The sequence below is a fragment of the Nematolebias whitei genome, chromosome 13, assembly GCF_014905685.2.
Source record: "Nematolebias whitei isolate Nwh7 chromosome 13, NemWhi1, whole genome shotgun sequence".
Taxonomy (NCBI): Eukaryota; Metazoa; Chordata; class Actinopteri; order Cyprinodontiformes; family Rivulidae; genus Nematolebias; species Nematolebias whitei.
This window is the reverse complement of record NC_056510.1, coordinates 17,363,173-17,384,142: the sequence shown is the minus strand read 5'-3', so window position 1 is coordinate 17,384,142 and position 20,970 is coordinate 17,363,173. Positions and strand designations below refer to the sequence as shown.

Here is a 20,970-nt window from a genome sequence, read left to right as displayed (position 1 = left end):
TTAGTACATGTGTGTGTGTGTGTGTAACAGTCCCTTGCTACTTCGCGGTTCGACTTTTGCTGACTCACTCTTTCGCAATTGGACATGACGCTCAGTTGACTGATGGATGAGCCGCAAGATAAGCATGGAAGTTTTTCTTTAAAATTAATTATTTAAAATTATTTAGTGCCTGCTGCACCTGTGTGCAGCCCACATGTGCAACGAGAAACTCCCTCCTGCATGTCACAATCTCCTCTATGCAGCGGAGAAGTGGGTGTGGCCGAGAGCACTGGCAGGTGGCAGAGAGAGCGGAGGTCATGATATGCTGTGCTCTCTTACAGTGCTTATAGAATTTAGAAACATTGTTTAGAATTTTGCAAGAGTGTAGAAAGGGTTTAAAATGCCTAAAATAAGCTACTACTTACTACATGTACTCATACTTTGCAGTTTTTCACTTATCACAGTTGGACTTAGACAGGAAACCCCCGCAATAAACGAAGGACTACTGTATATATATTATTTTGGATGATGATATATGTATCATAATGTGTGTCCCAGAGTCCTGCAGTGCTCAACTTTGAGTTTCTTTAAATCAAGGCTGAAGACCCTCCTGTCTGCCACTGCATTTGAATAAACTAATCATTATATTTTGCTGTGCTGCAGCTGCTGCTTCAGTTTTTTTATATTCTTCTTTTATTTATGTGCCTATTCAGAGCTTGTTTTAAATTTCCACTGTTTAAATTGTTCTTATTCTCTAAGCGTCTGTGCATTTTAATCTTTCTAAATGCCTTCACTGTCCTTCTGCACCTGTTCTAATGTCTTTAATTGTTTCTGTAAGGCACTTTGAGTTGCCCTGTTGCTGTAATGTGCTACACAAGTAACACTGCTTTGCCTATGCAGAAACTGCATGAGTTGTTAAACCCTGAGTATCAATATATTTGTATTTATTTAACAGCATCAATATGTGGGTGACCCAAAGCTCTGCATACAGCTCTATAATGGCCTCATGTGTTGGCTGTTTCTCTTCTTTTCCCTCTTCCCTATTTTAGCTTGTTAACCTCATCAGGATAGCAGGCTTGACATTTTAGTATTAGCTTAAGTGGTATTAGCAAGATTTAGCTCTGAAACTTTTCACCTAAGGCTCCTTGGTCTAATTCTTCATCCAGTGTGAGCACAGTGACATATAACTCTTTGAATTCCATTTATTTGGATCACAAATGACATAAAGCAAGTTTGATACCAGCTGCTGTCCTAACCAAGAATGTGTTGACCTTACTGAAAATAGAGGATTTGCATTTACTGCGAAAATGCAGTGTGAATGTTTATTGCTGAAGAACCTGCTGAAAAACAGCTGAAATTAGCTAAAAACATGCTGAAATGTATATGAAAAGGAAGAACAAGCCTAAGTCAGCAGAAGAAAGCAGGTGGAAATTATCTTTAAAAAGCTTACATTTCCCCAAAACAGCTGAATAGTAGCTAAAGAAATGTACAAAGAAGCTTACATTTTCAAAAGGAAGTGAAATGATCTGAATTGTGCCCACTAAGGCTGAAAGAGGCAGAAATTAGCACAGGAAAGTTGAAATTATCTGAAAAAAAACATGAAATTTGTCAAGAACAGTTGAATAGTAGCTAAAGAAATGTAAACAGAAGCTTAAATTACCAGAAGAAAGTGTGTAGAACATGATTTTGCTGAATTAGTCAGAAAAAAGTTGAAATTATTGCAAAAAATGTGGAATTATTGAAACTATCCATCCATCCATCCATCCATTATCTTTACCCGCTTATTCTATTTTGGGTCACGGGGGTCGCCGGTGCCCATGTCCAGCAATCACTGTGCGAGGGGCGGAGTACACCCTGGACAGGTCGCAAGTCCATCACAGGGACACATAGAGACAAACAACCATTCACTCTCTCATGCACACCTATGGACAATTTAGAATTACCAATCAGCCTAACATGCGTGTTTTTGATCTGTGGGAGGAAACCGGAGTACCCGGAGTGAACCCACGCATGCACGGAGAGAACATACAAACTCCACCCAGAAAGGCCCCCGGACCAGGATTTGAACCAGGGACCTACTCGCTGAGAGTCAGCAGCTCTACCAGTCGCGCCACAGTGCTGCCCATTATTGAAACTAGAGTAAATTATTCAGAACCTTAAAACAACAGCTTCATTTGCTTGGCTATGCAAGTGACAGTTGTGATTTATGATTTATAATGACATCACAATGTAAATATTAGTACCTTAGTTTTGAAAGTGTGGCGTCACTGTTTTCTGAACCAGGCTGCTTCTGTTAATGGCAATGTATTTGAAAAAAAAAAAAAAAAATACATTGTCTAAAGACTTAGGATCCATTTCATCCATTAATATTCAGTTCCCTGTGTGGTTTTTATTTAGATTATTAAGAACAAAGTGTCTGCAGTTCAGGCAGACACAACAACAACTCAGAATACATCCCATCATTTGATGGAATCAGGTTTAATTTCTTTTATAACAATTAGCTTTTAACTTTTTCAAGAGAAAATAGAGATTTAAATTGTTAATATACTTTAGATTATAAGCTAGGGTTTATAATTACAGATTTGCTTGGCTCTCTGCTCATGTGAAACAGTTTGTGTGTTGAACCTTACGCTTTGTAGTTACCTCTTTTTCTTTCTTTTTTCTCCATTCCTCTGTCTGTCCCCCCCCCCCACCCCCCACCACCACACAAAAAAGCAACGTGTCCTCGTTCTGGTGATGCTCTGCTGCTGCTACTCAGTGTGGGGCCTTTGAAATATTCATGTTGACACACATACACAACACTTAGAAAACTCACACAGGCTCAGACACTTCCTGAGCCCTTCATGTTTTCCCCCTGTCAGTTCGCCGCTATCAGATGAAGATTAGAAAAATATAATTTAGCTCACAGCAAGTCGGGAGAGAGAGAGGGGGGTGGGGGTGCTGCTTCGCTCACACACGCGAAGACCTGAACGCACAAATTTATATCACAGGGCGTCACAGAGGTATTTACCCTTCCTGTGAATTTCTGCAGAGCCCAGTTTGTTACGCTCTGTGTCGTTTTGGTTGGTGAAATGTTTATCTTGAAGTGGTATTTAAATAAAAATCAAGGATTTATAGGTGCAGGTACGAAAGCTTTAAAGATCAAAAAGTTAAGTCTATCTGCACAGAAGTTATGCTTCACAGTGAATGAGAAATACAATGTAGGGCCTGAAATACAATCTGGCAAATAAAAGAAGAAATCCAGAAACTACGGTAAGCAGATCTGATCTGAGACCTTGCACTGAAAACTCCTTTTATTTTCTGTTTTTTATTTTTTTTGTATTTTGCAAGAGGATTTAAAACAGAGTTCAAGTCATCACGCTTCTAGTGATTCTGAAATGTGACCTAACATTATTGCCCATGTTATTACAGAGCATGAACGTGGTAGGCTCAGATTTGTAGCTGGGGTGCCTGATTCAGCAGTGTTAGTTTGTCAGCAGAGGAAGAATGGGTCCATGAACTATCTTTTTTCATTCATTCATTCAACCTTTATTTATACAGATTAGTCTCATTGAGCCTCAAGGACTCATTTACAAGAGACATGTTTTAAACAAAGAGCACAGATGACAACAGTAGACAATCATTAAAAAGCAATTATATTGAAAAATAAATGGAAGAACATGATGTAAAGTGAAACAAAAACAGCTACATTATAAAGCGTTATAAAAAACTAAAAACAGGAACATGTCTGCGTTGTTTTTTTTTGTCAGGAACTTAGCAGATGTTTGAAGCCACTTAGAGAGGTCAAGGTCGACAGCTTCAAATCTTTTTGCACGATATTCCAGGAAACGGGAGCGGAGAAGGAGAAGGCCCTTTTTCCTAGTTTAGTCCGCACTGAGGGAACACTGCAGGTAATAATGTCCTGAGAGTGCACGCTGTAGCTGCACTCACGCAGTGACATATAATAATAATAATGATAATGTCATCACAATGTCAGCACCGTATGTTTCCATACAATGGCAAAATTAGTCTCTGCATTTAACCCATCCACCACCAGGTGGTGCAGTGGGCAGCTATTGAAAGCGCCCGGGGGACATTTTGGGGATGAGACGTGCTGCCCAGAGACGCCACGTGATGTGCAGTGACTGGGGATCGAACCTGGGACTTTCGGGTCCCAAGCCGGCTGCCCTGCCTCTACACCATCTCGGCCCCCATATACTTATATTATACTATTTTATCCTATATATTAAATCAATAACAGACTCTACCGACGAAAAGGCCCTCAGGACAATCTCTATATGTAAATATTTGCATGTATTTGTCTAATTAACACCCCTGGTTGTTTGTTCATGTAAGTGCTGTGTTCTTCTGTATACTTCATTTGTTTGTTTGTTGTATACTTGCTATTTGCTTAAGTAAAGATAAAAAAAAAAAAGTGTCACTGCACGATCTGTTGCGGGACCGGAAGCACGATTCGTATCGTGCGCCTGTACTCTGGGCGCAGGAGAGTTGTGCCAAGAACATTCCTATATCTTGTAATGATGAGGCGTTACCATGCATGAATAACTTTTAACAAGAGTCTATGGACAGATTCTTGCGCCCCATGCCAGAAATATATCATCAATCAGCGGCAACGTTTTTGAAAGAAACAACTTTACGCATCATTAACTACAAAATATTTTTCTTACACAACTAAAAATATATATGCAAATATTTTGAAATATTTTTATTTTAATATTTCATTTTCATTTAATTTTTTAATGTCTTCAAGTTAATATGGTGAGTGGTGTAAGTGGTGGGGCGGTGCCCTAGCTTCCTCTGTTGGCCAGCCGCCACTGTAGCTTACAATGCTTGGCATTCAGCAGCATCGTGAGCTTTTGAGCATTGGTTAAAATGCTTATGTGTTATATTTGAATCACTGCATTATAATCAGTTAGCATGTTAGCAATAGCGAATTTGCATACTTGAAGCTTGGATTGAAATACAAAAGTCAAGGGTTTGCCTACGTCATTAAATACTAAAACAGACGTGGATAGCTGTAGAATAAGGTCCAATTTATATAACACCATTTTTGAGTGAAACTAGCATATTTGCTTCCTTTCGCATAACAGCCTTTTTTTTTTTTTTCCAAAGTGAAACTTTTTGATTCAAGGTCTCTGAGTGGAGGTTTGTGGAAACGCCTAGCATCAGTGTTAAATAGCACATGCACACTACCAACAGCTGCAGGTATGCTAATAGTATTTTTGCGCTTGTGTGAGTAGATGAACAGCAGCAACATTGATGGATAGCAGAGTGCTGTCTGTGCTTCTCATCCTATTTTAATGTGTAGGAACAACCCAACCTCATCCTTGGTCCTAACAAACTTTTGTGTTTTCACAACTTTGGATGTAGGCTGTTTCCACGCTTGAAAACTGAAGGGTCTGTGTGCACTGTGCACTGATGGAATACAAAAATTACAGCACCAATTGTCCCTTGGCATTGAAACCACAGCTAAATTTAAAAAAGCCACGCATTACCCATGTACTTGTGTAACTTCTTCTAATCAGTATTGGAAAATCATGAACGTTTCCAGAGATTATTCACCAGTAAACAGGGCCTAAGTCACACAGTTATTATTTAAAAGATTTTAACTGATCGAAAGAGATAAAATGTCAAAATCATGATCATGATCAATGATGACAGTGTGTTTAGCTTTTTCACAGTGCAGTGATTTTATGTGAAAAACACCCAGCTGTTTGAGTGAATTCTAAAATGTACTAGCTGAATGAGGTCAGAGGTCACAGTTGCGTGTAGCCTGGAGTCTCAAAGGAACCACCATGGACCGACTCTTAACATGCACATTCCCGTAGAGACGAGCCTTTCAGGTTATATGCAGAGTTCTGCCACCTCTGCTGGTTGTTATAGCAACAGACAAGACGTGACATTGTTGCATTTGCTGTTTTTAACTGCGCCTTCTGACCTTAGTGTTTTCTACTCGTGCAACATTTCAGTGGGAGTAGCTGAGGGCACTGTTGGTGTTTGTGACCTCAGCTCAGAAGAGTCGAGCTGCGATATGGGGCTGCTTACTGTTAAATCAGTAATGTTTTCATGTATTTGATTAGCGGTAAACTAAAATAAGTCTTGTTCTAATGCTCAAGATGAAAGAAACTCAAACAGCATCATCATTTATCTGTTCTGCTCTGCGGCCTTGACAAACACGTTTACTTTTCTAAAACTCTTGAACTGAACGTTCAATCTGAATTCCGAATCGGATTCATTTTAGATGATTTTTAAGTTTTGGAAAATTGTTATAACACTTCCCAGAGTGGCGCAGAAAACTGTGTACAGCCCTTACATCTCCTTTTGAATGGGAGGAGGCAGACAATTTCAGCCTAGCAAGTAGTTTGCTTAGCAAGAGCAGAGTATCCAAGCAACCCAACATTTAATTCAAAACTGTATGACTGTGCTACATAGAGCTTTATTTTGGCTCTCATCTACAAGAACTGTACAATAGAGAAATACACTGACATTTTCAAATCTGCAAAAATGTACATTCTTTAGTTCTTTATTATGCATTAAAATGTATTTGTTGTTCCGTCATTTTGTGTTTATTTATTTATTTACTTACTTACTTAATAATTTGATTGTTTGTTTGTTTGTTTCTTTGTGTATTAATTTGTTAGTTTATTTATTTTTACTTTATTTTATGTTTGAATAAACTATTCTAGTCGTCTAACAAATATTCAGTTTCATGTTTTAATACAAAGTTGTGCATTTTGGGAAAGGAAAAACACTTAATTTTGTAAACCAAAAAAAAAAAATAACAACAACAAAAGATTGGAACATGAAGAAGAACCATCACACAGGTTAATACCCTTTTCCAAAAGCTGAAGTGAGAGCCTTTTTGTTTGAGGGAACAGTGTTTACAGCGATCAATAAACAAAATAATAATGGAACACAAAGAACACCCAAATACATCAACTAGTCTATAAACTACAAAAGCTCCAAAAAATTGAAACTATTGATTTTGTGTATTTCAAATTAATTGAAAAAAAAAAAAAAAAGCCCACAGAAATAATTCAAGGAGCATTTCTGTTCTTTACAAGGTGCTTTTTAGTTCTGTTGAAACAAAACTAATCTGCTTTCTCTGTGTATACAAACAGATGCTTAAGTTACAAAACTTAAGAAACTTCTGGAATCAAAATAGCCTGATTAATTTTTTTTTTTATGAAACAAAACAAAATACAATTTATTAAGTAGTAAGTCAGACGTGCGTTTTCTCTTTGTCGTCATGGCGATTGGGTGTTTGTCATAAATGCTTACTTGAGATTTTCACCTGAAGATCACCTGTTGCAAAAAGCTTCATTTTAATGTAGAAATAGGTATTGTTGCAAAATTAGACTTTCTTCTGCATCTTAGTTTGAAGATTTTAGTTTTTTAACAAATTATAGTCTATATCAGAATATAAAAATACTAACATTTGTCCTAATAGGAAGGAGCTCATAGCTGTTAGTCTGTTTGCACTAATTATTTGTGAATGTGTGTGCATGTGCTCACTTGTTACTGTGCATCAACCCAGCAGGTCATTACTAGATCATGAGTTTACCTATCCTGTGACGGTTCATATGAAGTAGTCCTTACTGACAAAGAGATGGATTTATTTTTTATTTTTTGTTGTTAGATTTGATGTTTGTCTAATGATTGTCCTTCCATCCATCCATTATATTTACCTGCTTCTTCCTTTTTGGGTCGCAGGGGTCACTGGTGCCCATGTCCAGCTATCGCTGTGCGAGAGGCAGGGTACACCCTGGGCAGGTCACAAGAGGTCACAAGTCTTATCTAATAATCATCTTAATGGAAAATATTTTCTTTACTGAACACTGACTTCATTAGAGAGTGAGCTGGAGGTTTGCACATCTCAATGTTTCTTCCATCTTTCCTAGCCGACACACAACCAAAATGAAGAATGGATGCGTAAGGAATTATTTCATAAAGTGTCTGTAAAGCTTGAAAGACATTTGCATGAATCTGTTTCAACACAGTCAGGCAAAAATTGAGTGAAAGGAACAGAACTGCGCTTGTTTTAAATGCCATGTTGCATAAAACACAGCTCTGATGATTTATAATAAAATGGATCTACAGCTTGTTTGAGTGAGAATGTCTTGATTTGTGTCTCAGCTTTAACCATTAGGGTTTGGTACATGAATGAGTGCAGAGCTGTGTGTGTGTGTGGGTGTTTGGCTCACAGCACGAGTCAAGCTACATGAATCACATATAACAGTTATTCAGGTTCTGGTAAACGCTATTTTTAAAAAGTGCTTTTGACTTTAAAAAATATATTTCTTCTGAAACTATGGCGTCTGTTTTTATCAGGTTTTATTTGAGCATGTTGGATAATTTGCATGTTTGAAACTGATCATGAAGTACAACAAATTCATTTAAATGTATTTTATTTACGCACAATATGCTAAAATTATGGGCTGAGGCTGATGGGAAGAGTGGCTGCAGCTGTGACTAATGAAACCAGGAACACATGCAACTGGGAATAGCAGACTGACTGACTGTGGAGAAACTGGAGGAGGAGACATTGTAGATGGCACGAAATAAAATGAACTGATAAAATGAAAACACAAAGCACAAAACTTAACAATATTAAACCTAATCATAAATCTATAAATTAACTCATTTTACCATGGCAACTGAGCTCTTGTTTTTTTTTTTGTTTTGTTTTTTTCAGTAAAAGCCATCAGTGCACCAATCAACTAAAAAGGCCTTTAACAAGCAAATAAAAAGGCCATTACAAGAGTTTGACATAACCAAAACAAAACAACATCTAAACGACTTTCAAACAGTAGGGAACCAACATACTGGTATAGTCCCATCATTCAAAAATGGTGTTGACACCATGCCACTGGGGAAATCTTTCAGCAGTGACAGCAACTGGGAAATTGGTTAAGCCAGAGAAAAAAGATGAATGGACAAAAAGAATGAACGATGTTGAGTAACAAAAAAAAAAAAACTTTCACAGACTGCAGGAACTTGATATTTTGCCTAAATTGTTTTTTTTTTTCAAGAGATAAGAACACAAAACATATTTCACAAGTGGCATCAAGAAAACTCTGATCCAGTGCCCTGAAAGCCTCTGAACTACTGTGTTCTGAGTTTCCTATCCAACGTGTCCCGCTTCAAATGATTCTGTCAACAAAAACATGTTTTGAACGTTGGGAATCAAAATACTTTAAGGATGCCAGGGATGCTTCAACAAAGTTTAGCATAAAGGATTTAAATTCTTGTTTAAATTGGGTTATTCCTCCCTTTTAAATAAATCAAAACGCTCAATGACAAGGTTTTTTTTTTCTTTTTCTGCTGCCGTGGAGGTTTGTGCAAACTGACAACACCATCAATGCCAGAACTTGGCCAAAAGAACTTGGCCAAAAGAACTTGGCGTCACGTTTCAGTACGCTGGGCCTCAGTTCTAACTGTGCAGCTGCTTTTAAAGAGTTAAACTGGAGTCTATTCAATAAATGTTCAAACCTGTTTTAACCTTTCATTTTTGCACTTCCTCTTCCAGTTTTGTTTGTTAATTCAGCTGAAAGAAGCAAAAATTAGCATGAAAACTTGAATTTATCTAAAAAATATCTTAAATGAGCTAAAATAAATTGTTAAAATGATGGTGAACAGGGAGAAGAAGCTTAAATTGGCACAAGGAAGCAGAAAGAACATGTTGGCTGAAAGAAGCCGAAATGATCACAAAAAAGTGGAAATTATCTGAAAAAAGCAGAAATTAGCAACAAAAAAAAGGCAGCTGAAAAGTAGCTAAAAATACAGAAACAAGCTGAAGTTACCACACAGAAGTGGAGACAGCACGTTTTTGCTGAATTATGCTGAAAAAAGTTGAAATAATTGCTAATAATGTGGAATTAGCTGAAAAGGCTCAAATTAGCATAAAATAGCTAAATAGTAGCTGAAATAGCAGAAATAGCTGAAACTAGCAGAAAGAAGAAGAAGTGCACAAATGATGTAGTTAGCAGAAAAACACTGAAAGGATCACAAAACAGCTGAAAACTGCTGAAAGTAGCTGAAAACAAGTTTAAATTTGAACAAGGAAGCTGAAAGAAGCTTAATAAGCATTCGCACAATTAAAAATATTTTTAAAATATAATAAAACCCATTGTTTTGTGAGAAACTATTGTATCTGAAAACATAATGATGAGTAAAAGCTGAATTCAGTCTATACCAAAATTAGTCCAAAATATCACTAAACAACTTTTTCTGAATGTACTGTCAGTCTGTTCATTAAATCTATGAAACACATGTAAGCTTTAACATTTTATTACCTGACTGAAGAAATATACAGAAGGTGAAAACCTCACATTATCAAAGTTCTAAACTCGTAAACATGACAGTTTTTTTAACTCGTGCAAAGTTTATATTTTACATACAGTAGTTGTGGTTTTACCAAACAGCTGCTTTACTGTTTAAAGTGAGTGATCAAAATATTAAATGTATTTACTTGTTTTATTCTTTTTGTGTGGGACAAATTCAAGATCACCACAAGCCTTGCACTTGTACTACACTTTTCTCACAGAATGCAAATGTATGCAAATGAATTCAGTTGAGCTTTCTATGGCAACTATTATTTGTGTGCTGCAAATCTCCTGCAACTGGTCAAACACCACAGACTGCTGGCAAACTCAACCTTTAACTTATTCTACAGTTCGTCTTCAGAAGTACTTGTATTAGTGCTGCTAGCCTTATTTTTCCCAGAGTTATGAAGCATGATCACTGTTGTGTCAGCGCTCACAGCTGAGTACGTAAAGTCATCAATAACTGCCCACTCCTTTATTTCTTTGCTTTACTCAGTCCCACTCTAAATCTCTTCCCATTGCTCTTTTCTTTATGTGTCCTGTTCACAGAAAGACACGTCTCCATGGGTGAGGCCCACTGATCCAGGAATTCCTGCACACCCTGTACCCCTCCTTGCCCCCTCCACTACATCATCATGACTTCCACCAGCCAGCTGTTGGGTTTGGCTGAGATGGGGCTTAAGTGTGACCAGGAGATTGAGAGGAGATATGAAATCGTTCCCTCTGTGGTCTGCTCCATGTGCTGCCTCTTTGGGATCATCTACTGCTTCTTTGGTAAGAAACAAGCTGATAGAAAGGGCACTCGCATTCCACTCGTGAAAATCTATCACTCGCAAGCAAAAAAAAAATGCCGGAAGCATGGAAACAGTGATGAATGGGTGCGTTCGGACAGGAAGATTCAAGTTGTTTTTAGTTTTTTCCAGTACCACTTTACAGTAAGGCTTACCTTATAGATGGCTAATAAATAGTTTATACATTTTTGTATTCATTTCTCCATAAACACTTTATAAATCATTTATTTATTAATCATTAATGATTATTATCATTATTATTATTAATCATTAATAAAACTATTTATTTAAAATATAATTGTACTTTATCACTGCATTATAAGTGTCTACAACTAATATTATATAATTGAAAAAAATAGGTTTAAAAATGCTTATTGTGCTTAAAAGGTAGCAACTTAGTCTGAAATGTTTAATATAACAACTCTAGATTAAATATATAGGTGAACAGATCTAGCTCACTATTTGGCAAGAAACTGGTCAGTTTTGTCTCTGTCACCCTTAATTAATGCATAATAAACAGTTATTAATGATTTAAAATGTGTTTATAGAGGAATTAACATATTATAAACTATTTATTAGCCGTATATAAGGGGAGCCTTATTGTAAAGTAGTACCTTATTTCCTAAGTAGAAATTGGGTTGCTTTGCATCACAAATATAGGAAATAAGTGATCAATAATTAACAAAGTCCATGCTCAATAATCCAGGTATACAATCCAATATTTTTTTGTCAAGTCATCTGGACAGTTTCTTTTTTTTTTTTTTTTTTTGTGCTGAAACGTTTCGCCTTCGATCCGGAAGGCTTCATCAGTCAAGGAAACGCACAACAAAACTGATTCTTCCCCCAACAGCTTACTTCAAAGTGGAACAAATCAGTTCTGCTTGTGATAAGATGGTCCAGATGACCTGACTGAAAAAATGTTGGATTTTATACCTGGATTATTGAGCATGGACTTTGTTGTTTTCAACCAGTTTGACAAGACTGTCAACAAGGAAGAGGGCTGGCAATGGAGGAGGGGGCGTACCAAAGAGACCATCTTATCACAAGAAGAACTGGTTTGTTTCACTTTGGAGTAAGCTGTTGGAGGAAGAATCAGTTTTGTTGTGTGTTTCCTTGACTGATGAAGCCTTCCGGACCGAAGGCAAAACTTTTCAACACACACACAAAAAAAAAGAAACTGTCAAGATGACCTGACTGAAAATTGTTTGATCAATAATTACTTTTAAAATTCAGTCAATTAATGCAGGAATCAATAAGAACTGAACGAGAATTTGAACAAAGCAACTATTATTGTTTCATGCCTAACCACTTTGTCTTTATGAGGGTAGATGCCGTTTAGCAGCAGCTGCAGGAAAAAAAAAAAAAGTGACACCTTGGCATACACATTAAAACCTTACATTTATTCTAAAACAATAAAAACAGACAAGAGTTTCCATCATCATCAAAGTTATTAACATAATAATATCAATACAGCACTAGATGGAAAAAGACGGTTCTGCAGCATCTCTTATTGTCTTCTATTTTCATCTGCTCATCTCCCAATGACTGGTGTTGAATGACAAGTGATGCTTATTTTCTTTTTGTTTTGATGTGCACCAAACTTCATGTGACACAGATGTGCGGTTCTGAAACTAGTAGCAGGAGATTGAAAACACCTGCACGTTTTCCCAGAAGTTTTGAAAACTCCCTTGCAAATACTATTTTCAGTTTGGTGCAGCAGAGTGAGATACTGCCTTTAGGCATGCACCAAATTGACCACCATTGATTATGGCAGTCCATGCATGCAATAATACGTAGAAGTTGGTCATTGATAAAACTAAACTTTCCACTATTACTAAATCTGAATTGTTACAAAAATATACAATGATAAAGAAAGAACACCAAAAAAATGTGCTATTTTGTTTTAAAGAAAACGCCATCCATTAGAGGAATAAGTGCCAGGAATTTGCCATTTTTACATTGCAGTCAAATGACAACCATTGGATGAATACTGAGGAGTGATGTGTTGAACCTTGAGCAGATTTATTGCATGCAAATAGAGACAAATTCACTGAAGCGTGCAGACAGTCTAAACATTCAATAAGCCCCGGTAAAACAGCCTTGGCATTAAAAGCAGGCAGACTGAAATCTTTATTTACTTTTATTTTTAAGTTGACAGCATGCATTAGTACCACAGTGTCCTTGAAATACAACTGTAAAGAGCATTGCTAGTTAATATTTACAGAAATAGAAAAACCGAAGCCCTCACATTTGTTTTAACATCAAACCTACTGCTGCTAACTCACTTAAATAGGAAACTCTTCTTGTTCGTTTTTTTCTACTGTAAAAGAGGGACAACAGCTCAGATTATTTTTGATTAACAATTATATGGCTAAAAAAGTGTTGCAGATAGATAAATAAATAAATTAATAAATCAACAGCATCATGCAACAAGGCCTCAGAAACAAAAAGACGCCATTTGATCCCAGAAACAGAAGTGCCTTAGCCTCGTGGAGTCTGTCTCTCTTGTTTGACAGTATTTTTTTCTAGAATCAGACACTAAAGGCCATAATTACTGCTGTGCAAATGAGACTGCACATTGTTAATATTTCTCAGAAACCCCTCAGTCATTGTTACGTCATTAACACATTAGTGTGAACGATTGGTATGAAAATGAATTACTCCCGGTGATAAATCTATTTTTTGTTGACAAATGTGGCGTTCGCTTTCCATCCATGCAGAAACAGAAAGTTGCAGAATAAATGATAAGTGAGGCTGCTGGAACGTAATGGATGAGGCAGAGTTAAAATGGAAGGAAAGCAAGCTAATTAAGCCAGGATGAACAGATGGGATGTAGGAGGAGAAAAGGAAGCAACAAGGAGCAAATAATGGAGATATAGGATAACCAAAACAAGTGGAGTGGTGGGACATTTTAAGAAATAAAGAACTGAGTTAAAAAAAAAGATTAAATGATAGAAAAATGACAAGAATATATTGGCAATAGAGGAGAAAAATAGAGTAATTTAAAGGTCTGATGTGTCCAGTTTAATTTAGATTGAGTCCAAATGATAATCAGCTGTAGATGGATATCAATTAATTTTATCTTAAATGTTTCATTAAATTCATCCAGTGGTAAATATTATATATTGATAACAGACAGTCAATGTATACTTAACTTTTATTGGCAAAATTCCAAATAAAGATCTTGTACAATCTGTTTACATTCAGATTAAATTTCAGGGACCAGTCTCAGTTATGACTGACATCAAAGTTTGAGTTGATTTACAAAGTTGGCTGTGGCAGCCATTTTTATGTGTTTTAAGGTCATTTAGCTGTAGCAGCCAATTTGACTGGGGTTAACACCAAAAGTTAATCAGCTGTACATGTCAACTATTTAATTGGTTTGTTCAAGTTTCATTAAAGTTTGTTGAGTGGTTTATAAAATTTTCTGACAAAAGACAGACATGCATATACAGGAAAACACAAGCATATGCAAAATCCCCCTTCAGCAGAGTGATAAAAATGTATTTAAGGATTGATTAAGGAAAAATGTTGGAGATTTCTTTAGAGCTACCAACCAAATAAATGCTTAGACTAAAGTAGGCCTGGGCAATATGGATCAAAATTAATATCGCAATATTTTTAGATGAATCACGATATATATCTCAATTTTTTTTATTTTCATAAAGTAATAACAAAAACATATTTCTGAGTCAAAGCTTTTTTCCCAGTTGTCACACAGGCACATTTATTAGCAAACAGCTGTAACTGTACAAAATAGATGTCTAAAATATAAACCATTTACATATATTAAATAATAACCCTCTTCAGCTGCGCCACCTTCATAACATTAGTTAGTTAGCCCCGTTGTCTTTAGCCGTCTTGTTCCACAGTTGAGACTGGGACCGTGTCTTTAGCGATGTAAGCCGCTTCTTTATTAATATTGTTCTACCTCTCACTGTTCCTCTCATAAGGCACAGCACGGCTAAAAGAGTTTTGACCCATGTTTTGTTTCAGGGAAGGAAGATGAAGGACACTGAAGTCAATCGGAGCTGCAGCCACAGTTTACGCTGCATACTCCACTTATAGCGCTGTTTTAAATGGTGAAAAAGATTCGTAGTGCTGACCTTTTGTCTGGACTTGTTTTCGGTATCTTTAACAGAAAACATTTTTCTGCTGCTCATCTGACAATTTAAATCCAAACCATCTCCAAATAACAGCCATTGTTTTTCATTTTGCTCACTAGCTGAGCTGCTCTTCAATATCCTGCCCTGTGTTTACTTGTTGCGCTAAACTCCCGCCCACCTGGAGAAGCAGGAAGCGGGGGAACACATGCGGGTGAGGGGCTGGGTTTGTATTCAGTGAGGGAGAAGGATGGACCGCGTGAAGTTGGCGCAGATGGGGAGAAAAAGAACTACAAAGATTGTCAAGTCTAATTATAACTCGTCGTAGAAATATCAATATAGACAATATAGTCCAATCTGATATCACGTATGAAATTATATAGATATTTTTAAAATATTGAGATATCGCCAAGCCTTAGACTAGAGGTAGATTATATGAAAATGCAGAAATCCAGTATGTCAGATAGGCCTGTCACGATAACAAATCTTTCTGGGCGATTAATTGTCTCAGAAGTTATTGCGATAAACGATAATATTGTTTGAAATTTGACAATAATTTGTAATTATTGTCAAATTTAAGAAGAAATGTTGGTTAATTTTATTTTGTGTGTAGTACCTTTTTTTTAAAACATTGGATGGCAGTATAAGACTATTTGAACCGAAGGATGGATAGTGAGGGAGCGAGCAGCGTGTCTCTTTAAGAAAAATGGGAGGGAGGGCCCTTGATGTGACATGGCCTGTCTCTCCTTCCATTTTTTCCATTCTCAAGATGGCAGACGCTCGATGTGATTTGAGCTCTTTATCATAGCATTTTTCACACAAAGCTTTTAATAAAAAAAATAAAAAAAACAGTAAACAAGTTCTCAGCTTCCTTTTGCAGAGAAAACCAACTTCTTACAGGAAGGCACGGGTTTCAACCGTGAATTTTGGAGCTTCGACAAGCCGGAATTTTTTTTTCCCGAGGTCGGCCTGTTAGCTTAGCTCCTAGCTTAGCTTCTCAGCTTAGCTGCTTTTACCAATCCAAAAATGTGATTTTGGACAATTAAAACGGATTTTAAAGAGAAAAAAGAGAAAGGGAGAGGTCAGTGAAGAGCACCGGAGTCAAACCTTTTGTCATCCAGTGTCTTCAGTAAATAGAGCGAGACACCAAGAAACAATGATAAAACCGATAAATGAAAATGAGGTTGATAATTTTCATTTATCATGCAATTAATTGATTTATTGTTTATCGCGAAAGGCCTAATGTCAGATGTGTTTGCCTTCAGGCATACCATTACATAAGAGCAAACAGCTGTGAAAAGCACAATGGTCTTCGACAAACATCCCGACTAAAATGAATTCAGAAAAGCACATAAAACAGTACTGAAAGAGAAACAAAGAAGTGTACAAGAAGCATGTCAATTTAATAGGTGCCGGGCACAGGGGAGAAGCATGGACGTTGGCTTAGATAAAAGGGCGAGCGTTGTGCTGTTCAGCTGTGCAATGCCTGATTACACAAAGATAACAATCTGTGGTCCGGTACCCCCGAGACCAGGACCAGTCAGAGAGAGGAAGGCAACAATGCCAAGAGGAAAATATGATGAGGCAAACATTAATAAACAGAAAGCAAAGGCTAAGAAGATTTGAACTGCTGATAAACTCAGATTCTAATACTTTGGAGTGTTTTAATAAAACAAAATAAATAAAAAGGAGGGGTAGATGGGGCATTATGATGGGAAAAATGGAAATTAGGAGAAGAGCAGCTGTTCTGTTCAACTTTCCTCTTGACTAATGAATGTGGATGACCTTCAGTTGTGCAGTTATCATATTTAAAAAATGTTTTAGAAATATTTAATATCAGTTCCTTTGTTCGTATTATCCTTCATTGATGAAACCAAACATTTTTTTTTTTTTCCAATCAAAGTATTGTTTTTTTAAAGGACATTTGGCACTTAAAATAATAGATAATTATTTGTAATGGCCAATATTTTTGACAAAAAATACTTTCATTATTTATTTTAAACACCCACAAAACTGTTTACTGGTCATCTTTAAGCAGAATGGGGGGAAACAAACCAAAAATGTATGTTTTTATTTTAAAAGGTTCTCATTTGAAGAGGATTTCAGGGCTTGTAAATAACCCTATTCTCCTTCAGCTGCTGCATCATTGCAGTCACTCTTCCAGCCTTTTTTTTTTTACATGCTTCTTTGTTTTCTTAGTAAATTAAATTTTCTTTCTAGTGCAGACAAATGCTAAGGCTTTCAAAATTGAGTTAGGAGGGAGAAAAAAAACCCAGGAGTTTGGAATCAAAATGTTTTTGAAGTGTTTTTATCGACCAGACTAGAGATGGAAGGAGTGGTTCATAAACATGACAATAATAATGAAGCCATTAGGTTTGTTTTTGTACATTAGTCTTGACACTATATGATTGTGCAAGTAGATAATGGTTCTGCTGGAATATGCTTGACATTTTTGGAAACATTACACGTTTTATTCAAAATTTCTAAACTGAGAGCATTCAGAAAAACAAAGTTAAAAAAATAAAATGACTAGTCACGTGTGAATGGCTGACTGTGTTTTTTTTTTTTTATTCCAGGCTGCTCATGTTCCCAGGAAGCTTTTAGTGTAATGCTTTTTTGCTTGATTCGTATGAAGTTGTTTTATGCTTGATTTCATTATGATTGAGATGCTATTTGCTATAAACTGGGGCATGTTTGCACACAAACTGCAGCAGATGATGTCTTCACAGTGTTCTGTTTCTCCCCTCCAGGCTATCGATGCTTCAAGGCCGTGTTGTTTCTCACAGGCCTAATGTTTGGCTCCGTAGTCATCTTTATGCTGTGCTACAAGGAGAGGGTGATGGACACTCAGCTGAGCGTAGAGGCATCCGTGGGCATTGGTCTTGGCATCGGGACCCTGTGTGGCCTTGTGACCATGTTGGTCCGCAGTGTGGGGCTGTTTATGGTCGGCCTGCTGTTGGGCCTGCTGGTTGGAGTGGCATCACTGGTGGTAATGCATCTGTTTTCCTAGATTACTTCTGACACTGACTAAAGTCCATGCACTCAAACTTTAACAGCCCATAAAAAAACATATTAAAATGCCTTTAGATGGGAATAAAACATTAATCAGTACATTAATACTAATGTAACAATGTACAGCATCCTCAGAAAGTTATTTTTACTATGAATATTAGGTTAGTAGATAGTAGCTGTAAGCCAGTTGTTGAATGTTGTGAAACAAATCCAAGCTCGTAAGCAGCAGGACAATAAAAAGCTAAGAAAACTTAATTTTGTGCACATTAAACTGAACACACACACCGCACAGGTAATTCATAAACTAAAATAAAAACAATATGAAACTTAGAGTTTTAAATAAGTCTTGATGTAGGAAAACGGTTGTAAAAATAAACTGGCAAAGAAACAAGTGGGGAGACAATAAACTGGTAGGAGTAATTGACTAATAAACCATAGGTGCAGAGCAATTTGGAGACCAACATGGATTTAAACGGAGAAAAACTAAATGATGCGCAGAAGACAAATTGATCTAAAATTATGACAAGAAGTACAAACACTTACCAAAAAGTTACAAGAAAGGGTTGAACATTTTGAGGAAAAAAGCAGTGTAAACAAAAGTATGAAAAGGTAATGCAAATACTCATTAATATTACTCCCTGAGACAGATTTTACTACATGATTATAGTTATGGTGGCAGTAATTTCAGGTGGACTCAAAAACAATAAAAGTTTATTTTATACCTTGAAATTACATAATTTCATAAAACAAACATAAATTATCATTTCCCATTTAGATTTGATCTGTTTATATATATATATATATATATATATATATATATATAGATATGTACCATTTATATGTACTATAGAAAAAAGGAAATACCAAATTATTCCTACAGCATCACTTTATCTATTTCAGGTCATGGAGGAGTTCTATCACCCCAAAACAGTGTGGGTTCCTCTGGGGATTCTTCTGGGCTCTGGAACCCTGTTTGCTGTCCTCACTCTTCAGTGGCAGCGCTGCTTAGTTACCTTCTCTACAGCAACATTTGGCTCTGCTATCATCACGGTCACAGTGGATTATTTTATTGAACTGTTTGCCTTGGTCCACTACATCTATGACAGACTCAAGGTGAGGATGGATGCACAAGTTTCTGTTGGAGTCTCGAAGTTTGTTTTTTGTGGAGAGAGCTACCACTCACCTTGAAGCCAGTTTTTGTTGCTGGGAAGAACTGAGAAAGGGTTTTATTCTCAAATATACATAAACATATGGGCTTTTGGATAATAAACTGTAATATGTGGTGATTATGAATGACTTCAAATGACATCATTTAATGTTTGATTGTCACTAGTCAGCTACAAATGCATAAATATGCAAATATATGTCCCAGTTTTGATAATATTCTATGATGTTTATATGGAAAAAGGGAAATCTGGTCATTTATATTCCTGGATTCATGGTCAGTATAGTTGTGGTATCATAAGTATAATTTTGCATATGATTTTCTCTGGCATTTCTGCTGCTTCTTATCATCTGAAAATATTCACAATAAGAAGTAAATATGCCAAAGTATCTCCAATATATTTTATAATTGTAGTTGTATTGGAAACTTGAGTCACATCATTATAGTAATAGTCTAAGGAGTGAGGTGTCAAAGTTGTGGTGTTTAAAAGCTAAATCATGTCTCTAAATAGTTCAATTTTAAACTACAAAATATAAATATTATATATACTACAGTATAGTATAATCTGATGAATAACTACTGAGTACTTTGTAAGCAGAGGACAATATGGGAAACAGTTGGTTGAATGAATTCAATAACTTCTGTAACTTGTGAACCTTTAAGGAAAATGTGTCCATATTTACCACAGGTGGCACCAAAGAAGCCAGTGTGCTGGTTTACATGGGTCATCTTGGGGGTCTGGCCTGTCCTAATGCTCCTCGGAGTGCTCATACAATGGAAAGTTACTGCAGAGGGCTTTTCTCACACAGAGGGTAAGTGCATTCACATAGCAATAAAAAGATCAATTTTGCTCCAATGTCTAAAACATAAAGCCTAGAGTGCAGACTTGCATTCTCAAAGCATTATGGGTTATAATCATTATGTGCAAGTGTCATTACTTTCCATTAGCTAATTTCACCTTCTTACTCAAGGGCAGACGAATAAACAGAATAACATTTTAGACTTAGAAGCTGTTCCATAAAAGGCCTATGAGGTATGTGAGTTTGGCTTTTGTGGCACAAATTAATTTCAGCAGTCTATTGAACTTGTTCAAAATTACCGCACTTAAAAGATTTAAAATTAAACCAGACATAACTAGAAATGTTTAATCTTTTTTTTCTTTCTAAATACAATGTTTTTGTTGGAGATGATTATGACATATAATGAAATGAGAAAAACTTCTAAGCATTGGGCGTGTAAATACTGTAGCAGTGTTCTTACATTTGATGATGTGTATACAATATATTAATAATGTAACCCATAAAATGATAGCAACGAGAGTGGAGGCTTGTGTAGTCGCTTCCTTTCCCACCCACATTTGATGATGTCAGCCGTAAGAGTCAAATCGGAGACATTCCTTTCACAGGCTCGCCTTCTCTAACCTCTCCCCCATTACATACTGTAGCATAAATGCTAGTTCATTGGAGGTAGAAGGGCGACACTTGCTCCTCACTTTACTACACTTTTTAATTACAAAGTACTTAACACTTGCAACACCAAAGCACCAATAGGTCAGTTTAGTGACCAGCAACAAATACTCACCCTTAAATAATCAC

General features: G+C 36.5%; 1 protein-coding gene across 1 annotated transcript in view; it reads left to right on the top strand.

Annotated features, from left to right (window-relative positions):
- The window catches only part of tmem198a (transmembrane protein 198a), a 35,146-nt gene that overhangs the window by 8,545 nt on the left and 5,631 nt on the right, over positions 1-20,970 (top strand). The window contains exons 2-5 of the mRNA XM_037686380.1: positions 10,854-11,078; positions 17,949-18,187; positions 19,111-19,323; positions 20,064-20,187. Of these exons, the coding sequence (XP_037542308.1) occupies positions 10,940-11,078; positions 17,949-18,187; positions 19,111-19,323; positions 20,064-20,187 (715 nt within the window). The 5' untranslated portion in view covers positions 10,854-10,939. The remainder of the gene's footprint in view (positions 1-10,853; positions 11,079-17,948; positions 18,188-19,110; positions 19,324-20,063; positions 20,188-20,970) is intronic.